General features: G+C 35.4%; 1 protein-coding gene across 3 annotated transcripts in view; it reads left to right on the top strand.

The window, feature by feature from the left end:
* MED13L (mediator complex subunit 13L) overlaps nt 1–21,257 on the top strand; it is a 298,445-nt gene that overhangs the window by 149,242 nt on the left and 127,946 nt on the right. For all 3 annotated transcript variants that reach the window (XM_058531495.1, XM_058531496.1, XM_058531494.1), the window contains exons 3-4: nt 351–435; nt 12,480–12,563. In XM_058531495.1, the coding sequence (XP_058387478.1) occupies nt 351–435; nt 12,480–12,563 (169 nt within the window). The remainder of the gene's footprint in view (nt 1–350; nt 436–12,479; nt 12,564–21,257) is intronic.

The following is a 21,257-nucleotide window of genomic DNA, read 5'->3' as shown; positions in this document are numbered from 1 at the left end:
TAGTCTTTGTCACATTATTAGGTAGAAAGATTAATTTGAGGATTTTGAATGATTTCAAATTTCGAAGAAGCAGGTTGGAAAGACCTTTTTGGGAGGGGGATTGTACCATGCCTATTTCAAAGACGCTAAAATTGAAACAGTTATTTCCTTCTGAACATAAGTACTTTATGACTTGGGGCAAGTATTTAACATGGTTTCTCTGTTTCAGTGTGAGATAATTTAAGTTATTTAAATTAACTCATTAACTTTGCTTTAGAAAAATGTTTTAAAAGTTTCTTTCATTTTTTATTTTTTTGGGTGCTCTGCTTACTGGTTCATTTTTTTGTTTTGTTTTGTTTTGTTTTTTTCAGTTGTGGAAGAAGGACTCTGGGAAAATGGCCTTTCCTATGAATGTAGGACGCTGCTCTTCAAAGCGATCCACAATCTGTTAGAAAGGTAAGAGAAGGAGCAGCATCACAGTGATGTTGAGACACCTAAGTATCATGTTGGAGACTCAGAGGTGTCCTGGAATGCTCAAAATGCTTTCACATACAGTTTTATAAAAATAAAATTGTACAGATTTCTTGTTTCTTTTTATATTGATATAATTTCAAACTGAGAGAAGTTTCAGGAATAGCACAAAGAACTTATAATTTCCTTTTACTCAGATTCACCAATAGTTTTTCTTTTGCCCAATTTGCTTTGTAATTTGTGTGATTGCTCACGCTCTCACCTTCCCCAATGTGTGTGTGTGTGTGTGTGTATTTTTTAAAATTTATTCCCTGAACTACTTGAGGGTCATTTGCACAATTGAGATTGTTCTTTTCTAACCCTTAAGTATTTAGGTGTACATTTTCTAAGGACAAATATATCCTCTCGTATAAGCACAGTACAATTATGAAAATTAGGAAATTTAATAGTGATAAAATGCCATTGTCTAATCCATAGTTCAACCGATGTTATCAGTTGTCCCAATTATGTCCTTTATGGTTTAACTCCCCTCCCCCAAGATCTAGTCCATGATCGTACCTTATATAGTTTTCATGTCTCTTTAAGTCTTGAAGAATTCCTTAGGCTTTCTTTTTGTTTCTTGACATGGACGTTTTGGATGAGTTCAGGCCATATGTTTTATATAATGTTGCTCAATTTGAGATAGTTTCCTCATGGTGAGATTCAGGTTATGCTTTTTAGTAAGAATACTTTCATAGAAGTGATGTTGTATCCTTCTCAGGGTATCATAGCAGGAGGCCCGGGATTTCAATGTTCCATTATTAATGATGTTAACATTGTTGATCACTTGTTTGAGGTGGTTGTTTTGCTAGGTTCTCCACTGTAAATTAATAAGTACTTGTTAACTATGATATTTGTTAATTCTCTCTTTGTAATTAATAAGTAATTTATGGCTAGATCCAATGAGATCGTGTAATAATCCTGTTTGTTTTCAAATTCTGACTCACTTGTTTTAGCAACTGTTGGTGGTCCTTGTCTAAATCAGTTATTACTATTGTGGCTGTAATGTTAATTTTCAAATGCCACCATTTCTTCTACTTTTATTAGTTAGCATTCTATTGTAAGGAAGAGCTTTTCATTTTTTCCCATGTATGTATGTATTTATCTATTTCCCTTAATCTTTCTATCTATATAAATTTGGAAAAATGGATCCTTATTTTACTTAATGGATTATAAGACAATACTATCATTTATTGTGATGTGTAAGTTCTTTCAGATTTGGCCAGGGGAAGCCCCTTCATGACGGCTCCTATGGTTTTTTGAACTGTCCTCATCATTGTTTGACTGTCTCCTTACTTTCTGGCATAACAGTATTTTCCCAGGCTCTGGATGGTGTTTTAAGGGGATAAATAGTTGAGAAAGGATGGGTTAATTAAGAGCTTGTATGGGAAAAGCTTTTTTCACTTCTCTTCCTGAGTCTGTATATAGTACTTGTAGGTGATCCAAGCTGAAAGGACATTCTAGTACCATTAAGTTTCTTATCCAAGCTAATATCTAGGGTAATATCACTGCTTGGGATTCTTAAGCTACAGTTGATGAAGTGTCATCATTTAAGTCACTCCAAAAGACTTTTCCCACCAAATTTATCTATTTTCATTCTGAACTTTAGTTCCTACCTCTGTGATTTGGAGTAGACCTAGAGGCCATCTGTTACTAAGGGCAGTATACTTTTAGAGGCATTGATTTTAAGAGCTGAGTACTCTTAGGTATTCCAAATGTTTGGTAATTCTCTCTCCCACTGCAAAATAAAAGTACACACAAAGCCATTTCAGGAAAATGTGGAAAATTTACTGTTTCCATAATCCTATGCCAGACTAAAGCTCTTTTATCTGTATAGTAATGTACCTTTAAACACAGTCCTTTTTGCATAAAATTTTTAATGTATATGGAACAAAGTACATATTTTTAAATATTATAGCTTACTGTGTAGTTTTTTATATCAAATTTTATTCTTGTCAGAAAAATACTAATGTGTGGTTGAATTGCATTCTTTTCAGTCTTTTGTGTTTTAATAGTAAAATATTTCTTTGTTGGGAGAAAATTAGAAGAGCAGAAGAATTGGGAGAGAAGAGAAATGCAGATAATTCATTTACTCTGTGCTCATGAGTTCAGAATTTGTGATAAAAACTGAAGCCCAGGTCAAGTTGAGTTATTATTTTATAAGAAAGTTAATTGTGATGTGTGCAGTCTGTCATGGAATGAAGCGTGGGACAGTTTTGAAGAACTCTGGGTTAGACCTTGGTTTGATTTCAGGGTCTCTTGCTTGCCTGGGTACCCTAACTTCACTAAGCCTTAGCGCCCTTTAAATTATGTGCAGGATACTGTGCCCCTTGAGTTTTTGTTAGATGATGTATATGACGTGTGCTGCATAGTACTTGACATTGTTAATGTTCAGTAGTTATTAATTCCTTTTCCCCATAAATTTATTATTTTGCATACTTTGATTTGAATCTTTCTGTAAGAGTTTATTTTGAAACAAACAAAACATTGTTTCTTTTAGAAAATAGTAGTCAAGCTGTTTAGCTCCCTTTCTACAGTTAGATTGGACGAGTTGAGATTCTTTTTAAAAATTGTAATACTTTTGTCCTTTGAAATAATGTTCAAACATTAAGTAAGTGTGTTCTGTGAATGAAAATTACCCTCCTCATGGGGCAGGGAAACATTTTAAATGGTTGCTTTTAACTTCTTGATTCATTGTCACCAGAAACTGGTTTGGTAGTACACGCTTGCCCTGTTCTTCCCATAGCTTAGACCACTTGCTGTAACTTATTTATGTGTTTATAACCTAAATTTATTGAAATACAGTTTACTCTCTTATTCCTGGCAATTTTCTTTTATGCCTTTCCATTTCTACTCAGATGAGATGAACTTGGCGTCCCAGTGTGGGTGTTTTGAGTCTCTAGCGTGAAAGCCAGAATTGAGGTTATTGAAACAGATCATCAAGCAGTGTACCACTTGAAGGGTGTTTCTGCTTCCTGCACCATTTTTTTATTAGTTTGCATATTAACAAAGCTTGTACAAGTGATTTATTATTTCTACTTTTTATTTTTTTAAGCATATGGATTTGTTTAATTAAAAGAAAATTCCATTAACTACCTTGGGAAGTTCTCAGTTACAGCTAAGCAGGATTCATATAAATTGATCCTCTTTCCAAAAGGTGGTGGTATACTCTAGTAGTGTATACCGAATGATGAGTCACTGTACTAGTGTATTAAAAAAATAATTTCACTACAGAAATTAAGGTAACATTGTAAACTTCATGCAGAATAAGTTAATTTCATATTTTGTTGCAATTGATTGGTGCTGAGATAATACTGAATTGATGCTGTGTAGAATATTTTAAATTCTGAGGTAATGTGACTTCATATATTTTGTCTTTCATTTACTCATTTCTTCTATAACTCTTCAATATTTGCATACACTATATTGTGTATATCTAGCCAATGTCATCTGTCCATTAAGGGAAAAACCTCACTGCTTCTCACTTAAGAGCATTTTCCATCAAGGTGTCAGACAGAAGCTAACATATCTGGCTTTAATTTTATATCTTCACAGGAGCACATATTTCTAGAAGCCCATTTCTTCACTGCCTTCAGAGATAGGAGATAGTTTGGGACTTAGCTCTGCCAATTAAATAACTATATGACTTGGGCGAGTGACTTAAGCTCGCTGAGCCCCTGTTCTTTACCTATAAAATGGTGAAGGATTGTTTTGCTCAGCACAATACTTTTCTCATTATAAGAGCTCAATAAATGGTTGACTGCTGTTAATATCAGCTAATAGAAGTATTGATATTACTGTTCTGAGAGTTGGACGCAACCTTAAAAGTCAGGTAGTCTATTTACCCAGCTACTTCTGAAACCCCATTCTATAATATCCTTTTTATGTGGTCATCTGTCCCTTTCCTTGAATACTTCTGTTTATGGGAGCACAGCTTCCCAAAGGAGTTCTTTTCATCTTCAGTACTCATTGTTAGGAAGAAAGTCTTCCTTATACTGAGCAGAAATCTGTCCCCTTGTAACTTAAATTTCTTTTTTTTTTTCTTTTTTAGTGAGAAAGATTGGCCCTGAGCTAACATCCGATGCCAGTCTTCCTCTTTTTGCTGAGGAAGATTAGCCCTGAGCTAACATCTGTGCCAATCTTCCTCTGTTTTGTATGTGGGATGCCCCCACAGCATGGCTTGATGAGGGGTGTGTAGGTCTGTGCCCAGGATCCAAACCTGCAAATCCCGGGCCGCCGAAGCAGAGCGCATGAACTTAACCACTATGCCACCAGGCCAGCCCCTCATTTCTTTATCTTAATTCTGTTCTTTGGGGGTCGTATATAATTCGTCTAATCCTACTTCCTTGTGGTAGCCTGTTTAATATCTTGGTCCCCTGAGTTAATTTTTTTTCTTCTTTGTGGTTCTTATCATATAATATTGAACCCCTCTCCCCCCTTCCTCCAGCCCTCCAGATATCCCTCTAGTCAGTCCTATTCTCTTCATTTTGATTGCTACTGGCCTATTTTAAAACTTCATAAGTGTTTCATGAAGTATTGCAGTGGCCTCTTTCATCAATCAGGTTAGACTTAGTTATGCTGCACTAACAAAAGACCTGAAAGATCTTACTATCTTAGAACAATTCAAGTTTATTTCTTGCTCATGCTGCTAGTCCAGTGTGATTCATTTACTGCAGCACTGCCCTATATCCTCTTCTCTCCAGGCAGGAATCATGTTGGTGGAGTAGCCCCCTCAAAGACTTGCTGAGTTCCTGGTAGACAGCAAAGAGCAAAGGCAAAATACGTAATAGCCCATTGAAGCCTCTGTTCAGAAGTGGTGTATGCCATTTCTGCTCATATTTTGTTGGCCAAGATGTTTACCACCAACCTTAAAGTCAAATGGATGAGAAAGTATTATCCATCAGTGGGAGGTACCACAGTCACATGGCCAACCTTGATGTCAGTCGGGCAGGGAGGGATAGTGCATATTTGGGAAAAGGGTGCAGTCTACCACACCTCTTCATTGAGGTCTTCTCCCTTGTAATAATCTATCCTCCAGACAGGTGCTGGTAATATTACTAAAACACAGAAATGTTTCTAAAACACATGTTTTGTACATGTTTTTAAAAACTTTGAGCATATTGGCTTCTTTTGGTATTTTATTCACTTGTGATTTCTTAGTCAGAATTTCAGTATCTGAGTGTTTAGGTTCTATATTTTATAGTTTCAGATCATGCAGTCATGCTTATTTTTCTTCTCTTCTGAGAAAGTAAGTGTGCTTCATATTTTCTTAATGATTGATTATCCCTTTTTGGCAAAATGCCCAGGATAATAAAATACCATTAATTTGGTTTTTGCTTATATAGAATCTCTGCTAATTTGACTTGACTCTTCCCCCGTCCCCCATTTCTCTCTCTCTCTCTCTCTTTTTCTAATAGTGCACTGGTTCAGATTGTTCTTATCAGTCTTTGCAATTTAGTGGGATTTTGTTATGTATTTATAATGAACTTCTCAAAGGTTACACTTTGTATTTTAAGTTTAGGTTGTCTCACGCTCCTCACTAATGGAAAAGTACTTTTGACTGTGAATAGATTATGGAAAACAAAAACGTGCAATCTTTTTTCAGGAGTGTCTTCATTTGGCATTTTTAGTATTGCAGATTTAATGACTATTACTCTTATGTTATTGTAATTTGTATAGTTTTTATAATATACCATGTTGTTGTCACCTAATTCTATCTAAATGAAGTGAAACATTGGGTTGAAAAGCTTAAAAAAAAAAAAAGCCAGGAAGTGTGTGCAGTTCATATCACCCAGAGTTTTTTATGATTGCCTCAGTGATTTGCACCACATAGGAGACTTATGAAAATCTTGCTTTTGTACCTTTGTAGAAGTACTTAAAATGTCTGGCATAATGCTGTCAAGTTGGTGTTATGTGTGGTAGTATACTTTAATTTTCTTAAGTTTTTAAAATAAAACACACAAGCTGATTTTGATGGAAAGGTATTTTTTTTCTCTAAAATGCAAATCATTGATTTGTACACAATAGATTACATGGGTCTTTGGAAGCTGTTATGCTCTACCCTGTCCATGCTCACTTAGGGAGACTAATCTGTGGGTACTTGACATTTGTAAAACGTAACAGCTCTTCAGGGTAGTCCACTGGTGCTGCTTTCCTCATGGATCGTCAGCATATTCACCCCACGGTAGTTTATAACATGGCTGCGAAATTGCCTTTGGCCCAGAGCTTCTTCGTTTGCCAAGAGTTGGTGTTTAGAGTGAAGATACTCATTTGGAAAAGTACAGTAAAAATAACATGAAGAAAATTGGAATTATAATTATGATAACCATACTGCCATGCGTCGCTTAATGACAGGGTTATATTCTGAGAAATGCGTCGTTAGATGATTTTGTCGTTGTGCGAACATCATAAAGTGTATTTACACAAACCTAGATGGTATAGCCTACTACACACCTAGGCTACGTGGTACTAATCTTAAGGGACCACTGTCGCATATGTAGTCCATTGTTGACTGAAATGTCGTTATGCAGCGCATGACTGTAACATATTTGTAAATTACTAGCTTTCAATGTCCTGTATTGTGATCCAATAGAGGTGATCCTCAGAGGGTAAATGAGCAATGTTCTTGAATGTGGTGCCTCAAAGATTTCAAAATAATAAATACATCCAGTAGAGCATGGTGGTAGGTACAGCCATAGTTGAAGAAATGATGATGTAACATCGCAACAGTGAGAGTCCCTGGGTATGATGTGATAGTAGGAGCAGGAAATGAGTAATCAGTAAATTCTCATTTTATTGAATTGTGACAGTGTGCAGTTCTCTAAGGGAAGTAAGAAAATGAGTCTTTAGACCTAAGGAGCATATGCTTTAAAGGAAGAGACACTACAAACCTTATAGACACAAGTGAATGAAAGCATAAAACTAATTGTAAATGTCTAGAAAGAAACATGTTCACCCTAAGACTGATCAATTTATATCTCTATGCATTTAATATTTTTAGGAGAGGGAAAGGATTAAGACTTTAAATTTTTAAAAAATTAAGATTTTTTTTTTTGTGGCTGGAGAATGGGATTAGACACTAAAAGTTTGAAACTAGAGGAGAGATATGGTTCTTTGGAATTGCGTTCGAATAGACATTTAAGGTGAGGCTAGGCCTACAAAAAAGCTAACCTTACAGAGATTTTGGAAAGGATGGAAATAATAGAGTTTGCTTGACCAGAGGAGACAGCATCCCCTAGGGCACAGTAGAAACCCAAAGTAATGAAGATAGAAGGGATCAGTTGAAAAAGACTTTTTCAGCCCCTAAATTATGTGGGTTTCTTTTATTTGGTTGGCAATTGGGAGCACTGCAGTTTCTAGGAAGGGGACTTCTTTGCATATGTGTTTGATGTATATTGGAGTGGTAAGGTAAGGGCTTTGATGCTGGTGAAGATGTACTGGTATGAAGTTATATAAAATTTAGTCTATCTGAGCAGCTCTGTAAGTAGCTGATAACACTAAGGTGCAGTTTGGTTAAGGGTGTGGTAGAGGAACACTATCCTTGGACTTTTTAATCTATGAAAACTGTCATACTTACATAATTTGTGGGACACAGAAGGAGCCAGAGGCTGTTGTGGCTCCCTTCTAAAACTACCAACTCCCTATTGGGAAATGGCTTGCTGAGTTAGGCTGTGGGCTCCTGGTGTTGCATTTGTAATCATACATCAGGTCTGCCCGTGGCTTTGGGATTAGAGATTGGGGCTTGCCAACTTCGGAGTCAAGTTGCTCTTGTAGTTAATTATTTAGAGCCATATGACATGACACAGAAACATTATGTGTACACACACACAAAACCTGATTTCATTTTCATTTTTTAGCAGCTGTTTCTTTTCTTCTTGAAACAGTGATTTCTGGGAGGTGGTAGGGGGCTGGGAATCATTTCTAAAGAGAAATTATTTCCTAGAACTGTTGCTTAAGGAATGTTTTATAAATGTGGAATCACTTAGTGATCGTGCTAAATAATATTGTACTACTTTACAGAATTATATCATACCTTAATAGTAAGGTAGTTTTGAAAATCTCAATGATAATGATTGGGGTTACTGAGTGGACAACCAGGGTTAACTGATAATATATTCTTAGCACTATCAACTGACGTTGATTTGAAGCAGTTTTTGGCACACGGAGTATGTCTGCTAGGTTTATTTATTTGTCAAATTAAATATAAAATTCATCCCTCAAAAATAATAAAATAGAGTATAAAAGGGGAAATTATATTTCTGATGTTCTTTAGTTTTTATATCTTAGAATTATCTCTCTTAAAAAGATTTGCTTAATTCTGTTCTTCACATAGACTGAAAGCATCTGGGCAGAAGTGCTGGTCTTCCAGAACATTTTTAGCATTTATGTGATTCCCGACATGTTGAGTATCTACTATGATTTTAGTCTGGAGTAAGAGGTGATGGGCTATAAAAAAATGAAACATGTAGATCTTTTTCCTCAAGCATTGAGTGTCTCACTAGGGAAAACACATACACACGAGAAAATGAACAGTATGGTGCTGTCCATGAATAGTGGTTACAGACAAGAAGACTAAGAATATTATAGTTGAATAGGAAAACACTCCTTGGTGTATAGCATTCATTTCTCAGATTGAGCGCCTTCTGATGTAGAGCAGAGTATAAAGCATATAGCACAGCAGACATCTAAAGATGTGTTCAGCATTGTCGGTGTGTAAGATAGACGCCCTGTCTGCCCCACATGGCTCATAGTTTCTTGGGAGACAAAAGCCGTAGAAACCAGTCATTACAACTTGGTGGTGAAAGTGCTGGTTTGTAGATGTTCGAGTACCGGGCAGGCTGATCTGGGACGGGAAAGATGAACAGAATTAAATGAGAGGAGGAAGGGATAGAGCGGGACAAGAGAGGGGTTCCAGGCCAAAGCAGGGTTAGTAGCGATTAATGGTAGTATTGATTACGGAGGTTCTTAATCTAGGATCTGCCTCAGAGAGTTCACCAACCCTGTGGAATTGTATGCAATGTTTTACTCTTGCATGCGTCTTTCAGGAGAAAGAGTCTATAATAACTTCCATTAGATTATTTTTACCGTAGAATCATGATCCAAAAATGATTGAGAACCAAGGGCTTAGTACCTCAGTATAGTCTGCTATTGAGCCAGCATAGTCCCGTGTGGTAGAACTGTCTTCCTTAGCAAAACACACCCACTCCTCTCTCATTTCCTCCCATGACAAAATACAAGACATGAGGTGGAAATACTTTCTGTACTGCCTAGTCTTGGAGGATCTGTGTGTATCTGTATCTCTGTGTGTGTGTGTGTGTGTGTGTGGTGGGGGGGGGGAGAGTGAGAGAGAGAGAGAAAGGAAGAGAGTGAGTGAAGTTTGTTTTTTGGAGAGAGAGAGAGAGAACGAAAGTGAGTGAAGTTTGTTTTTTGGACCAGCCAGAGTTGAGACTTAAGTGATTGAAGAATGTAGAAATTGATAGTGATCGTTGCTGAGTTCTTTTTACCTGCTTCTTGAGCAAAAAGAAACTTCGCCCTCATACTTACTCATCTCTACATCTAACTGAGCAATTATTCTCTATTGGGTTGGGGGGCAGGGCAGAGAAAGGGAGCACAGTACTCAGCAACTTGACTAATTTGGTCCCAGCCTCCTCTGAGGTACTTGGTGATTTTGCTGACTTTCTGCCGTATTGCTGCTGACGACATGACTGACTGCTCCCTTATGCAGAGATAAGTCAGTTGCAAATCCAGTACTTAGAAAACTGAGTAAAAACATGACTTCATCCAATGCAATTCTGTGTTCTTATGTTTTCCTTTGAATGTGTAGGAAATTACTGATCACATAGAAACTGATTAGCAGTTGAAAGTCACATAAGTCATTTATGACTCTCATTTGGATCCAGATGGTTTCAGATTGAAGGATCAGTAGTTTCCATGACTGTTTTGTGTATTAGTGATAACCTTTTGTTGACATTGCCTGACAAAGAAATATGATCTGCAGTGGGAACTCCACGAGATAGTAGCACAGAGAGTTAGACTCGCAGATAGCATTTTCATTAGCTTTTTGCCTTTCGCCCTTGTCCTTGAGTGGTCTTGGCTAAGTGCTGGTCCTCCAGCCCTCAGCCCCCTGTTTGTTTGTTCTGGAATGAAGTCAGCAAATAGAATTTGTCGTTTTTACTTAATAGAAGGACAAGGATTTTGAAACAAACTTTACACATTGTCCTCTTTAGTCAGAGATATTTTATCTGTTATCTTTTATATTATACTGTCTAAAGCCTTGGATTTTTTCTGTCCATAAACTGTAAATTCCTCTTGTTTTCTCTGTTATTGAATAAATGATTCTTTTGAATTCTGACCCTCAGGACATATATGAAAGAGTAAATATTTAAAGTGGTATTTATTAAGGGAGGTATTTATTAAGGGAGGATATGTCATTAGAAGACAGTGTTTAGTGTTTGATGTAATTCTGTACCTATTACATGCCCTATTGCTTTTATTCTAAGAAGTATCAATTTTAAGACATACCTTCAATTTAATAGCATTGTTTACAGAATTAAAGAAACGTTAAATAGACCCATCAATTACAAGATGCATCAGGATTTTAAGAAAGAGGAAGGAATTGAGGAAATGTGACAGCATAAGAGTCAGTATATGGTAATAGTTCAGTGTCCTGGCTCTGTGATCAGATATACCTGGGCTTAATCCCAGCTCTGCTGTCAGTTAGCTGCGTGACCCCGTCTAGGTGTCATTCTCACTTGTGCCTCAGCTTCTTCATGTGTAAAAATTGACAATGTAACATCTGTCTCATATAATTATTACAAGAATTAAATGATATGCTGTGCCTGGTAATCAAATGTGGTGGTGGTAGTAGTGACTCTAGTACTAGGTATTGGTAGTATTATTGGAGGAAGGAATCTGATGTCAAACACTAGAGTTTTTCAATGGAAATATCTATTTATATGTAGTCTAGCTAAAAAGTATAATTAAGTGTTTTAGGTAGGGGATAAACTGTGGAGATGCTTTTTCAGGTTTGCTTCTTGGTACTTTCACCTTTTTGGGTATTCCATATTTCCTATTCTACCTTTAGTGGAGTTACGTAGTCTTTAAGCCTAAAAAGCAAGTTAACTTATAATTTTAGGAAACAGATTGAGTTACTTTGAAAATGATTTTCTTCATTATGAACAAGGAAGATTTTGTTGTAGAAATTCATTTTCAAAATAAAACCAGTTGACACCAGTGCCTCTTTGATGTAGCAGTGCTGCAAATTGGCTCTGCCCATGGGGAGTTACATTGTGGCCAGCAGAAACTATTGCCATTTACTAACCCGTGTAATCTGTAATGAGTTGGGTGAAGGCTTGAATTGTTTCCATCCTCCTTGATGGTGTGGAAATTACAGAGGCAAAAGCCACATGCAGAATTGCCTGAATATTGAATAAATAATTGCTATACAGCTCTTTTACTGGTAAGTAGAACCTTGCGTAGAGTTACATCCAGCTTTCTGACAGGTTTTCTTACAAAGTGTGTGTCATCTCATTGAATAATGTTAGAGATAACTGTATTTTATCAATTTCAGTGTGCACATTTTCTCCCATATTTGTATATTTTAAAATCAGGGATACTGCTTACAAATGATGGCATCTCACAAGTGGACAGATCACAATTATGGTATAGTTGTCATTTGCTTGCACACAAGTGAACTTGGTCATAGCTGTCTATATTGTTGTTGCTTCAATTGAATAGTGTGCATTTTTGGTGTTATGTGAATTGAGTTCAATCACCCCTTAACGTCTTCAGAAGGGTTACCCTGTGATTTGACATTGAAACACAGTGTGCACAAAACAGCATGGAAACAGAAGTGAGGCACAACTTAGATAGGAGGAAAGCATGGTGATCTTTTTATTTTCAGTGGTGTATCTCATCTGTGATTATTGATTCAGTGACTTGCTAATTTGTTATTGAAACTATAAAAGTAATTCTTGATGTAATTATTATAGGTGCCTAATGGATAAGAACTTCGTTAGGATTGGGAAATGGTTTGTCCGACCCTATGAAAAGGATGAAAAGCCGGTCAACAAAGGGTGAGTCTTTGGAACGCTCTTGGTTTTTTGGTTTCTTTTGCTTGACCACGACTGTCTTTGGGGAAGAGGTAGATGAGAGAAACAGCTTATTTATTTATTTTCTAATGATGTTATTAAATACTGTATTATTACATTTTTGTGGAATATTAAAAATTGGACTAGAAAGATGATTATCAGTAACCATGTCCAAGCCCCTTATTACCACACTATTTGGAATTGAAATATTCTGTTTTCTTATTTTCATTATCCTTCTTTATCTTTCTTCCTTAAGTGTTATATGGCATAACTTAAAACAAAGTGAATTCACGTGGTGACAATTTTCATTGAATTGATTGATGCCTCTTAAAACGCATCCTTGACAGTTGTCAAACCAGGACTGTGAATTACTTCTCTAAACAATCCCAGACTCTTAACCATCATTTATTATATGCATGGCTTTAAAGGCAGTCCTTGATATTAAATATGCATGGAGTTTTACATCAATAAACCAGAATCAAAAAACAAAACCCTCAAAGTTGAATGTTTACCTCCCTTACCTCTGAACACAGCATAGACTTAATTGGAATCATAAGTTGATGGTGACTGTTTCATTTCCGAAGAGCAGGGTCCACAATCTTAATCCTAGTTTACTATTCGTGAACTTGCTCTAAGCTAAGGACCCCAGCTCCAGGATGCAGATAAGAGCTCTTGAAGCCTTGTATGGTAGGCTTAAGGTTAGATCTTTTGGATAGTTTGCCAGAATTTCAGCTGAAACTCCTGTCTCAGAACCTTTACTTTCTTAAGTGACTTGTTCCTACCAGAGATTTAATTAGCGGCCTTCTTTCCAACCTGTATGTCTTAAAGCTTTGAAGAAGTGGTTGTAGAATCTCCTCATTAACCAAACCTAATTTATGAAAATTGGGATTTCTTTTTTCAAATCAGATAAATTAGGGACTGGCTTTTTTTTGCCAAATTACTATGAAATTCCTTGAAATATTTTCCCCTTTTTAGTATATTTAAAAACCTTTATGATTTATAAAAAATAAATTTATAAAAAATTTAAATAGAACATAGGTTTATGTATAGTCATGTGCCTCGTAACGATGTTTCTGTCAATGATGGACTACATATACAATGGTGGTCCCATAAGATTAGTACCATAGAGCCTAGGTGTGCAGTATCCCTGTCATTAAGCGACACATGACTGTATATCAACGTTTGCCTGAAAGGGATAATAATGGTTTTAGAAAGGTACCAGTTTGTGTGGGTGTGTAAAAGTGTAATTCTGTTTACAGATGCTTTGACTGATGGAGAGGAAGTTTTTTCTTTTATTTATATTTATTTGGTCTAACGCATATGTTTCATGGATTTGTTTTTTGTTTTTTTTTAATCTTAACACTTTCCTTAAATTTACAGAGGACTTAGATTTTCTGAGTGGCTGAAGTTTTAGCTTTTATATTGATGAGTCTGGATGGTTAAACACGGAGTTGCTTTAGCAGTGATCTTTACCAGTCTTAGTATGCCTCTCTGTGCTTAGAGTGTATTCTCACAGCTGGTCACTGATGTATTCACTGAGCCAGTCCTCAAACTTTTGATCAATAGGCACAGGCGTTTGTGTGATGGATTTGATAGGAATTGGGGGATGAAGAGGAACTGTAGAAATAAAATAGGAATTAAAGGAATAGCAATTGGTATTTTAATAGTAAAAAATAATGTTTAAAAGTCAAAGGTAGTTATCAATCTATTTTATATAGAGTTTGTGTATCTTTACACTTCATTTAGATCCCAAAAGTCTTCTTAACTTTAGCAAACCAGATGAAATAATACATTTAATGTATCTGGATATTTGATTTTGTATAACTAGGAGGCCGTTGATTTCCAAGAATGTAATTGAGTTCTTTTATTATTTTTAGACTTTATACTCATGAGTGAATGTGAAACTTTGTTTTCTTGTAGTGTAGAAATGTTAATGATTTTGAAAAAATATTTTAGAAGACATTAACAATTAGAAAAATTTTAAATCAAAGATTGTATTTAAAGAGTTGGCATTTGCTCTAATAAACTTTATTTGGTGTAATGACTTTTCCAGTTTTATTCTCTGAGTGGAAAATAGAGCCTCTTTTGGGCTGTTGAAACAGGATCCTGGTGGTCAGGTCACTTTGGATGGACAGAGTGGCACTGTGGAGGAGGGTATGAGAATTAGAAGATCCCATACCTCTCTTTACAAGTTACTTTCTTTTGGACAAGTTGTTTAGTTTTTCTGAGCTTGAACTTTTCTTTTTTGCTGTTATTGAGTTGATAGTGGTAATTACTATCTTAGAGGGTTGTTGTGAAGATTAAATGAGATAATTTATATGGCTAGTTTATGATTTTGTTGAGAAAAGGCAAAAATAAATTTTCTTAATCTTAATTTTTTTTGTGTGCATATCAATTTAGTGACCAGTGGAGAGGAAAATTTGCTGTCCATTGCTAAACAAATTGTAGGTACAAATTAATATTTTTAGGAATGCTCCTATTTGATGCCATTACATACAAATAAAAGGAATATACTTTAAAGAATAGTATTCTAAGTATAAAGTAATACTAACATATAGATACTTTTGTTCAATAGATTGAAAATACAATTTAACACAATGCATATTTTATGTAACTAAAATAATTCTAATAGTGGTGACAAATGAATATATGAATAGATTTCACATGTTTCATTAATAACATATAATTTCTTGAGCTATAATTTCTCTCTGTATTGATAATAAAATGAAATCATTTGCTCATGAACTCTAAAAAAGTTCATAATGTTTGATATGCGGTGATGCTCAGGATAATTTTAGAAAAATTATTTTTTATATAATATTTTTACATTATATATATTTATTTAAATATATTTACATATACGTATTTTATATTTTATATATAAATTTGATATATTTTATGTATATATAAATTTATATATATATTTTTATATATTTTTTATAAATTTGACCAGACAGGTCCAGGAAGATAAAAGAAATTTATCTGTATCATTTTTTCTCTATAGTGACTTATCTTTTGTTACTTATATCCTTGGGAATGTAGTAAATGGGGAAGAAAACTTCGACTTTGTCCTAAAGAATTATGACAGCTAACATCAAACATCCAAAATTTCTGGTTTCTAAAGTGTGTTGAACTTAAAAAAAAGCCTTTGCTTCCATAATATGATTAAAAACAAACCAGTGAAAAATACATTCTTTTAAAATAATTTAGAAATTATTCCAGTCATGGAGTTTCTTTCTGTTGGAAAAGTATTTGTTTTCTAATTTGGTCTAGTTTCAGCCCACATTTGATTACCCCAGAATTTGAAGTCTATTCTCTTTAGTCTTTGAATGCCATTTTTAGCAAAATAATTGATTGCCCCCAATAAAAGTTCAGACCTTTGATCTTTTCTGGTATTAGGTGTACAGTAGCTGAGTTAACACAAATACCAAATTCCTAGCGCATTTTCTGAATTAATTAACCATCTCTTCCTCATGGGCAAACCTGCCCTGCTCTTGGATGATACTACAGATAGCCTCACATACTTTCAGATATTTTAGTTACTTTTGTGTGCTGTCAGCAGGTACACATGCATGGGTATGTGCGCACACACATACACACAATTAAAAGTATATTATTTTGACTGCTTTTCGGTTGTTTCATTTGGATTTTTTCTCTACTCTTAAGCCTGGGATTATTTCTTTAATTTCTTTTTTATGTTCTTATGTTACCTAACATACATTTTCAAGAAATGCCCATACCTTTTGGTTTTAATAGCAAAAAATGGATTTTGTATAACTGATGAAATATTTGGATGTAGGAGACTTCTGGCACTTTAAAATTTCCCTTCTCTCTCTTTCCTCACCCTCCCCTTTCTCTTCTTCTCTCACTTTTCTCCCCATCCTCCTGTCTCCTGTACTCTCCTTGTTTTAGCCCAGTCATCTGTGTTTCCTTCTAGAGATGCAAAGATGAAAAGGCAGGGAAGGGGATCTCTTGTTGAGAGGGTCAGCAGACTTGTAAACAGATACTTCTAGTGTGAAAGAAGGTAAAGGGAGTCTCTTCCTAGTGCAGAAAAATAAGATCATCAATGATAATTTTTTCACTTTTCCTCATAAACTTACTTTGTGCATGTGGTGCCTTTTGCCACGTATCTGTTAACAAGGACCGGCTATGGGAAATCCATAAAAGAATATTAATGGGACAATTTGGACTTATCTAATCATGTATAATAGTTTTACAGCTTTTTGGGGGGTAGATCTATAAAATATGTAGTCATTTTCTGCTAGCTTAGCTGATGGAAGATATATCAAAAGATATTATGTATTTTGTCACTTGAATATATTTGAAAACTGTGAAAAGTGAGAAGAGAGATGAGGTTAGGGTCCTGGGGATCATCAGCATTTACAGGATGGGCATAAAGGAGACTAAGAACGGTCAATGGGAAATGAGAACCAGGAGGATTGGTGTCACTAAAACCATGGATTTTTAAAGTTTCAAGATTAATCAATTGTGTGTGCCATAGAGGCCATGTAAAATGCATACTAAAAGAACTGTTAGATTTGGCAGTTATGTATTCCTGGTGACCATAACATGAGCAGTTTCAGTGGAGTGAATTTCAGATTGTAGTAGTGTGAGTTACAAATGGGAGTCGTAATGAAGATACTGAATGTAGAATTCTTGCTATATTTGTTACAAGTAGCTGCAAAGTGGAAAACTTGCATCTAGGAAGGGAGGAGACAGATATTTAATAACAGCCCGTGGTGAAACTAAGTGATACTCTCTGTGGTTTTTAGAAGTGTCTTTCATATACCAGGCTTTGTACTTTCCCAAACATTATACATAGAAGAGAGAATGTGAAATTGAAGAACCAGTTCAACCAGAGGTGATGATAGTTAAACAACTATGTGCATTCCAGGTAGCTCTTTTACTTTTTTTTATTCTCTCTCTTCTTTTTCCTTAATAACCAGAATGAAATGATGACCATTAGTTTTTAGTTTTCATTTTTGCTATTAGTGATCTAAAAAGTATACAATAAAAACTTATATCCTCAATATCAGTAATTGATTTTCTTATTTTAAAATAAAATATATTTAAATATATGCTGTCTACTTTCAAGAAGGATTTGAAACACTTTATAGTAAGAGATATACCTTGTATTGTAGTATACTAGAGAGGTTTGGTGAATATCATTGCTGTAATTTCCTTTTTATTCCTGCTAGAGGACTGAAACTAAGCTGGAAACAAAGCTCTCCTTGTTCACTAGACCCTCCATGCAGAAATATAGATGATCTTCCATTAACTATTTGACCTGGTGGAACTTAGTGAATCTCTCTAGACTTTAGTTTTAGCATTTATTATTTCTAGCTGTCTTGTCGTTCAGCTTCCAGATTATCTGATTCTAGGAGAATTATAAAGTCTAGGCATGTCCCCGTGTATCTCTTTCCTTCTTTCTTTCTGTGTGTTTGTGTGTGTGTGTGTGGGGGGGGCAGTGTATGTGTATGTGTATACGTATATGTTTGTGTTTTTCCTTCTTTCTTTCTCTACTATCAGGAGCATATTGTCTTCATTGTGTTCGGTTTTGCTATAAGCAGAAAGTTAACTCCTTTATCCACCAATCCAAGGGATTTGCCATTACTCTTCCAAAGGTTATGAAAGTTTTAAAGAGCGTGTCTGGAGAAGGAGATTGTGTTAACTTCAGTAATGATGTTCATAATCAGATTAGGAAGAGGGAAGAGGAAATTTTAGGTACCAAGTGGGAGTTAATTTGATGTGATCTTTAGTTTTATAACATAGCTGGCCACCTATTTTACCTTTGCTTAAGATATCTCAGCTCAGGGCCGCTTCCCTTGCTGCGAAAAAAGTCAGCTGAAGGGTCAGGACATAAATGAATGGAAGTTCAAATAATTTACCTTTTTTTTTTTAATTTTATTAATTCATTTTTTCCCCCAAAGCCCCAGTAGATAGCTGTATGTCATAGCTGCACATCCTTCTAGTTGCTGTATGTGGGACGCGGCCTCAGCATGGCCGGAGAAGCGGTGCGTCGGTGCGCGCCCGGGATCCGAACCCGGGCTGCTGGCAGCGGAGCGCGCGCACTTAACCGCTAAGCCACGGGGCCAGCCCCAATAATTCACCTTTTGGTAGTGTGAAGGAACTACTGTTCAATTTGGTCATGTCTCTGGTCTCATTTAGGTTGTCATTCATAGTAAGTTTCTCTGATCATGTAAACTGTAGGGACTGTGTCTAAGCACCATAGACGTATATCACAGTATATTGAGTAGATCATTTTCATAGATTAATGAAATTTATTACTCTGGAAATTAACTGCTTTTTAAATTGAATACTTATATATCTCCTGCCTTGTAAATGTAGCTTAATTCAAGGTACTTTGCTGAAGTGTCATAGAGTTTAGAAAAAGCATAAAAATGTATATGCCTGGAAGGTCATTTCCACTCATAATTTCTCATAGCATATCAGTAGTATGGGGGAAATTTTTATGGCAAGGTAAAAACAGACATGTCTAAGGGAAATGACTGCTCCTATTTTTATTATAATACTATTTTTTTCATTTACACATCTATTTACTTGTGTCATTATTTACAAAATAAGACTCTGTAGGCTATCTGTGAAGGAGATAGGGGGACATTTTCTTAATTTTAAATTGGAAAATTTCAGCCACACTAAGCATAAATTAGTTCTCTAGAATGGCTCAAAAATATGAGAATCTTGAGATTATTTATAATTTCTTGTTAGAGTCTACCATGTTTCTCTACTATCAAGATTATAAATCCTAAAAGGTATAATATTATCATGATACTTTTAAGTGAACCATTGGTTTTCTAATAGCAAATGATTGTTTAGAAGATATCATGCTTTTCATCTCCATTTAGTTTTTAATATAATTATAGTCAAGATTTAGTGAAAATCATTACAGCATGGGCATAAAAGAAGACAGATTCTGAGAGAAGCACTAAGATTAAAAATAATTGGCTATTGTGTATTTTATTTTTGGTATGGTAATTTTTAGTTCTCCAGTTTCTGTTGGATCTTTTTTATCATTTCCATTTCTCACCTGAGATTTTCTATTTTTCTTATTCATTATGAGCACATTTTCTTTTATGTCCTTAAGATGATTACAACAATAGCTTTAAAATCTGGGGTAATAAAATATCTGGATTATCTCCATTGATTGTCTGTTCTCATGTTATGGGTTAGATTTTGCTGTTTGTTCATCTGCTAAATCATTTTGATTTATATTTTGGGCATTGTAAATGATGTATTATAAAGACTCTGGATTCTCTTATATTTCTCTGAACAATATTGATTTAGTTTTTTGTGTTTTTAAGCAGACAGTTAACTTTAGTTGGACTCAAACTCCAAACTCTTGGCTCACCTGTGATGGGTAGCAGCTGAAATCTCTTTACTGCTTTTAGCCTATGGTTTCTCAACCTCAGCACTACTGACATTATGGGCTGGATAATTGTCTGTTGTGGGGGACTGCCCTGTGCATTGCAGGATACTTAGCAGCATTCCTGGCCTCTAACTACACCACGCCAGTGGCACCCTCCTCCTTCAGTTGTGACAACCCAAAATGTCTTCAGATATTGCCAGATGTCCCTTGGGAGGCCAAATTGCCCTTGGTTGAGAACCACTGATTTAGTCTTAGCTGGGCTGAGTCTGACCCATGCACATAATTCAACCAGAGATTTGGGCAGAGTTTATATCTCTGACTCTTCTTCTTTCCCGGGTTTGCTTTCTCATTTCCTAGGTGTTGTGGTCTTTTGAACTTAATCCTTTAGTTCTTCCAGTGACTAAGATTGGAGGTGGGGTTTCTGTCAGTTTTAGCCACCCCCAGTGGTTCAGTCTGCCCTCATGCTGAAAGCTGTTTAAGAAACAAACAAACAAACAAACAAAAACAAAAAAAGGGAAACTCATGAGTGCCTGTGTTTAGTAACTCAGTATTGTAGCAGATTTTAATATTACCTTCGGAATTTATTGTTGCTATTTTTTGGAGGGAGAGATGTGTTGGTTTGGAAGGAGCTACTTTGTTACTGCACAAAGTGGAACCTATTGAGTATTTTAGGACATAAAACTTGACATTGCTTGTACCTTGCTGTTATTTGTGCTTCACTTAGATTTACATTTTTTGTCTATTAAAAGGGGATTGCTTAGCATCTGGGGCTGACTCACTTTGTGGTAGGAGACTTTCATTTTAGTATTTTAATTTTACTTAATTGATTAAAGAAATGATACCTATTTTCTCAATAATTCCGATGCTTGAGTGATGTGAATTTTTCCTGATTTATTAATTAATGGCTTTTGTACTGTATACTGTTTTAAGGTGTTAATGTTTAAAGATTCATCCCCCAAATTTGTAAACATTAAACATATCTTTTAAAATGTAAAGGCATGAAAAGTGTTTATTATTTCTTTTCTGAGTTGACATTTGTGTAAAGCCCTGTCCTGAGACACTCTTAAAACATTATAAAAATGTTCCTATACAGTTCGTACTAATTTCCTTTAGGGAATCAGATAGGATGAGCAATGAGACAGGAGAGTAAGAGGAAGGAAGGTCCAGGAGGTGACCAAACCAAAGAAAGGACCAAATGGAGTCCTCTACTTAAAATTACTGAGCCAAGATTTGCTTTTTTTTGTAGACTGGATATTGTTTTTAAGATTGTTTAGGATTGAATGAGACAGCAT

Source organism: Diceros bicornis, chromosome 35 (assembly GCF_020826845.1).
Source record: "Diceros bicornis minor isolate mBicDic1 chromosome 35, mDicBic1.mat.cur, whole genome shotgun sequence".
Taxonomy (NCBI): Eukaryota; Metazoa; Chordata; class Mammalia; order Perissodactyla; family Rhinocerotidae; genus Diceros; species Diceros bicornis.
This window is presented reverse-complemented; position numbering and strand designations above follow the sequence as displayed.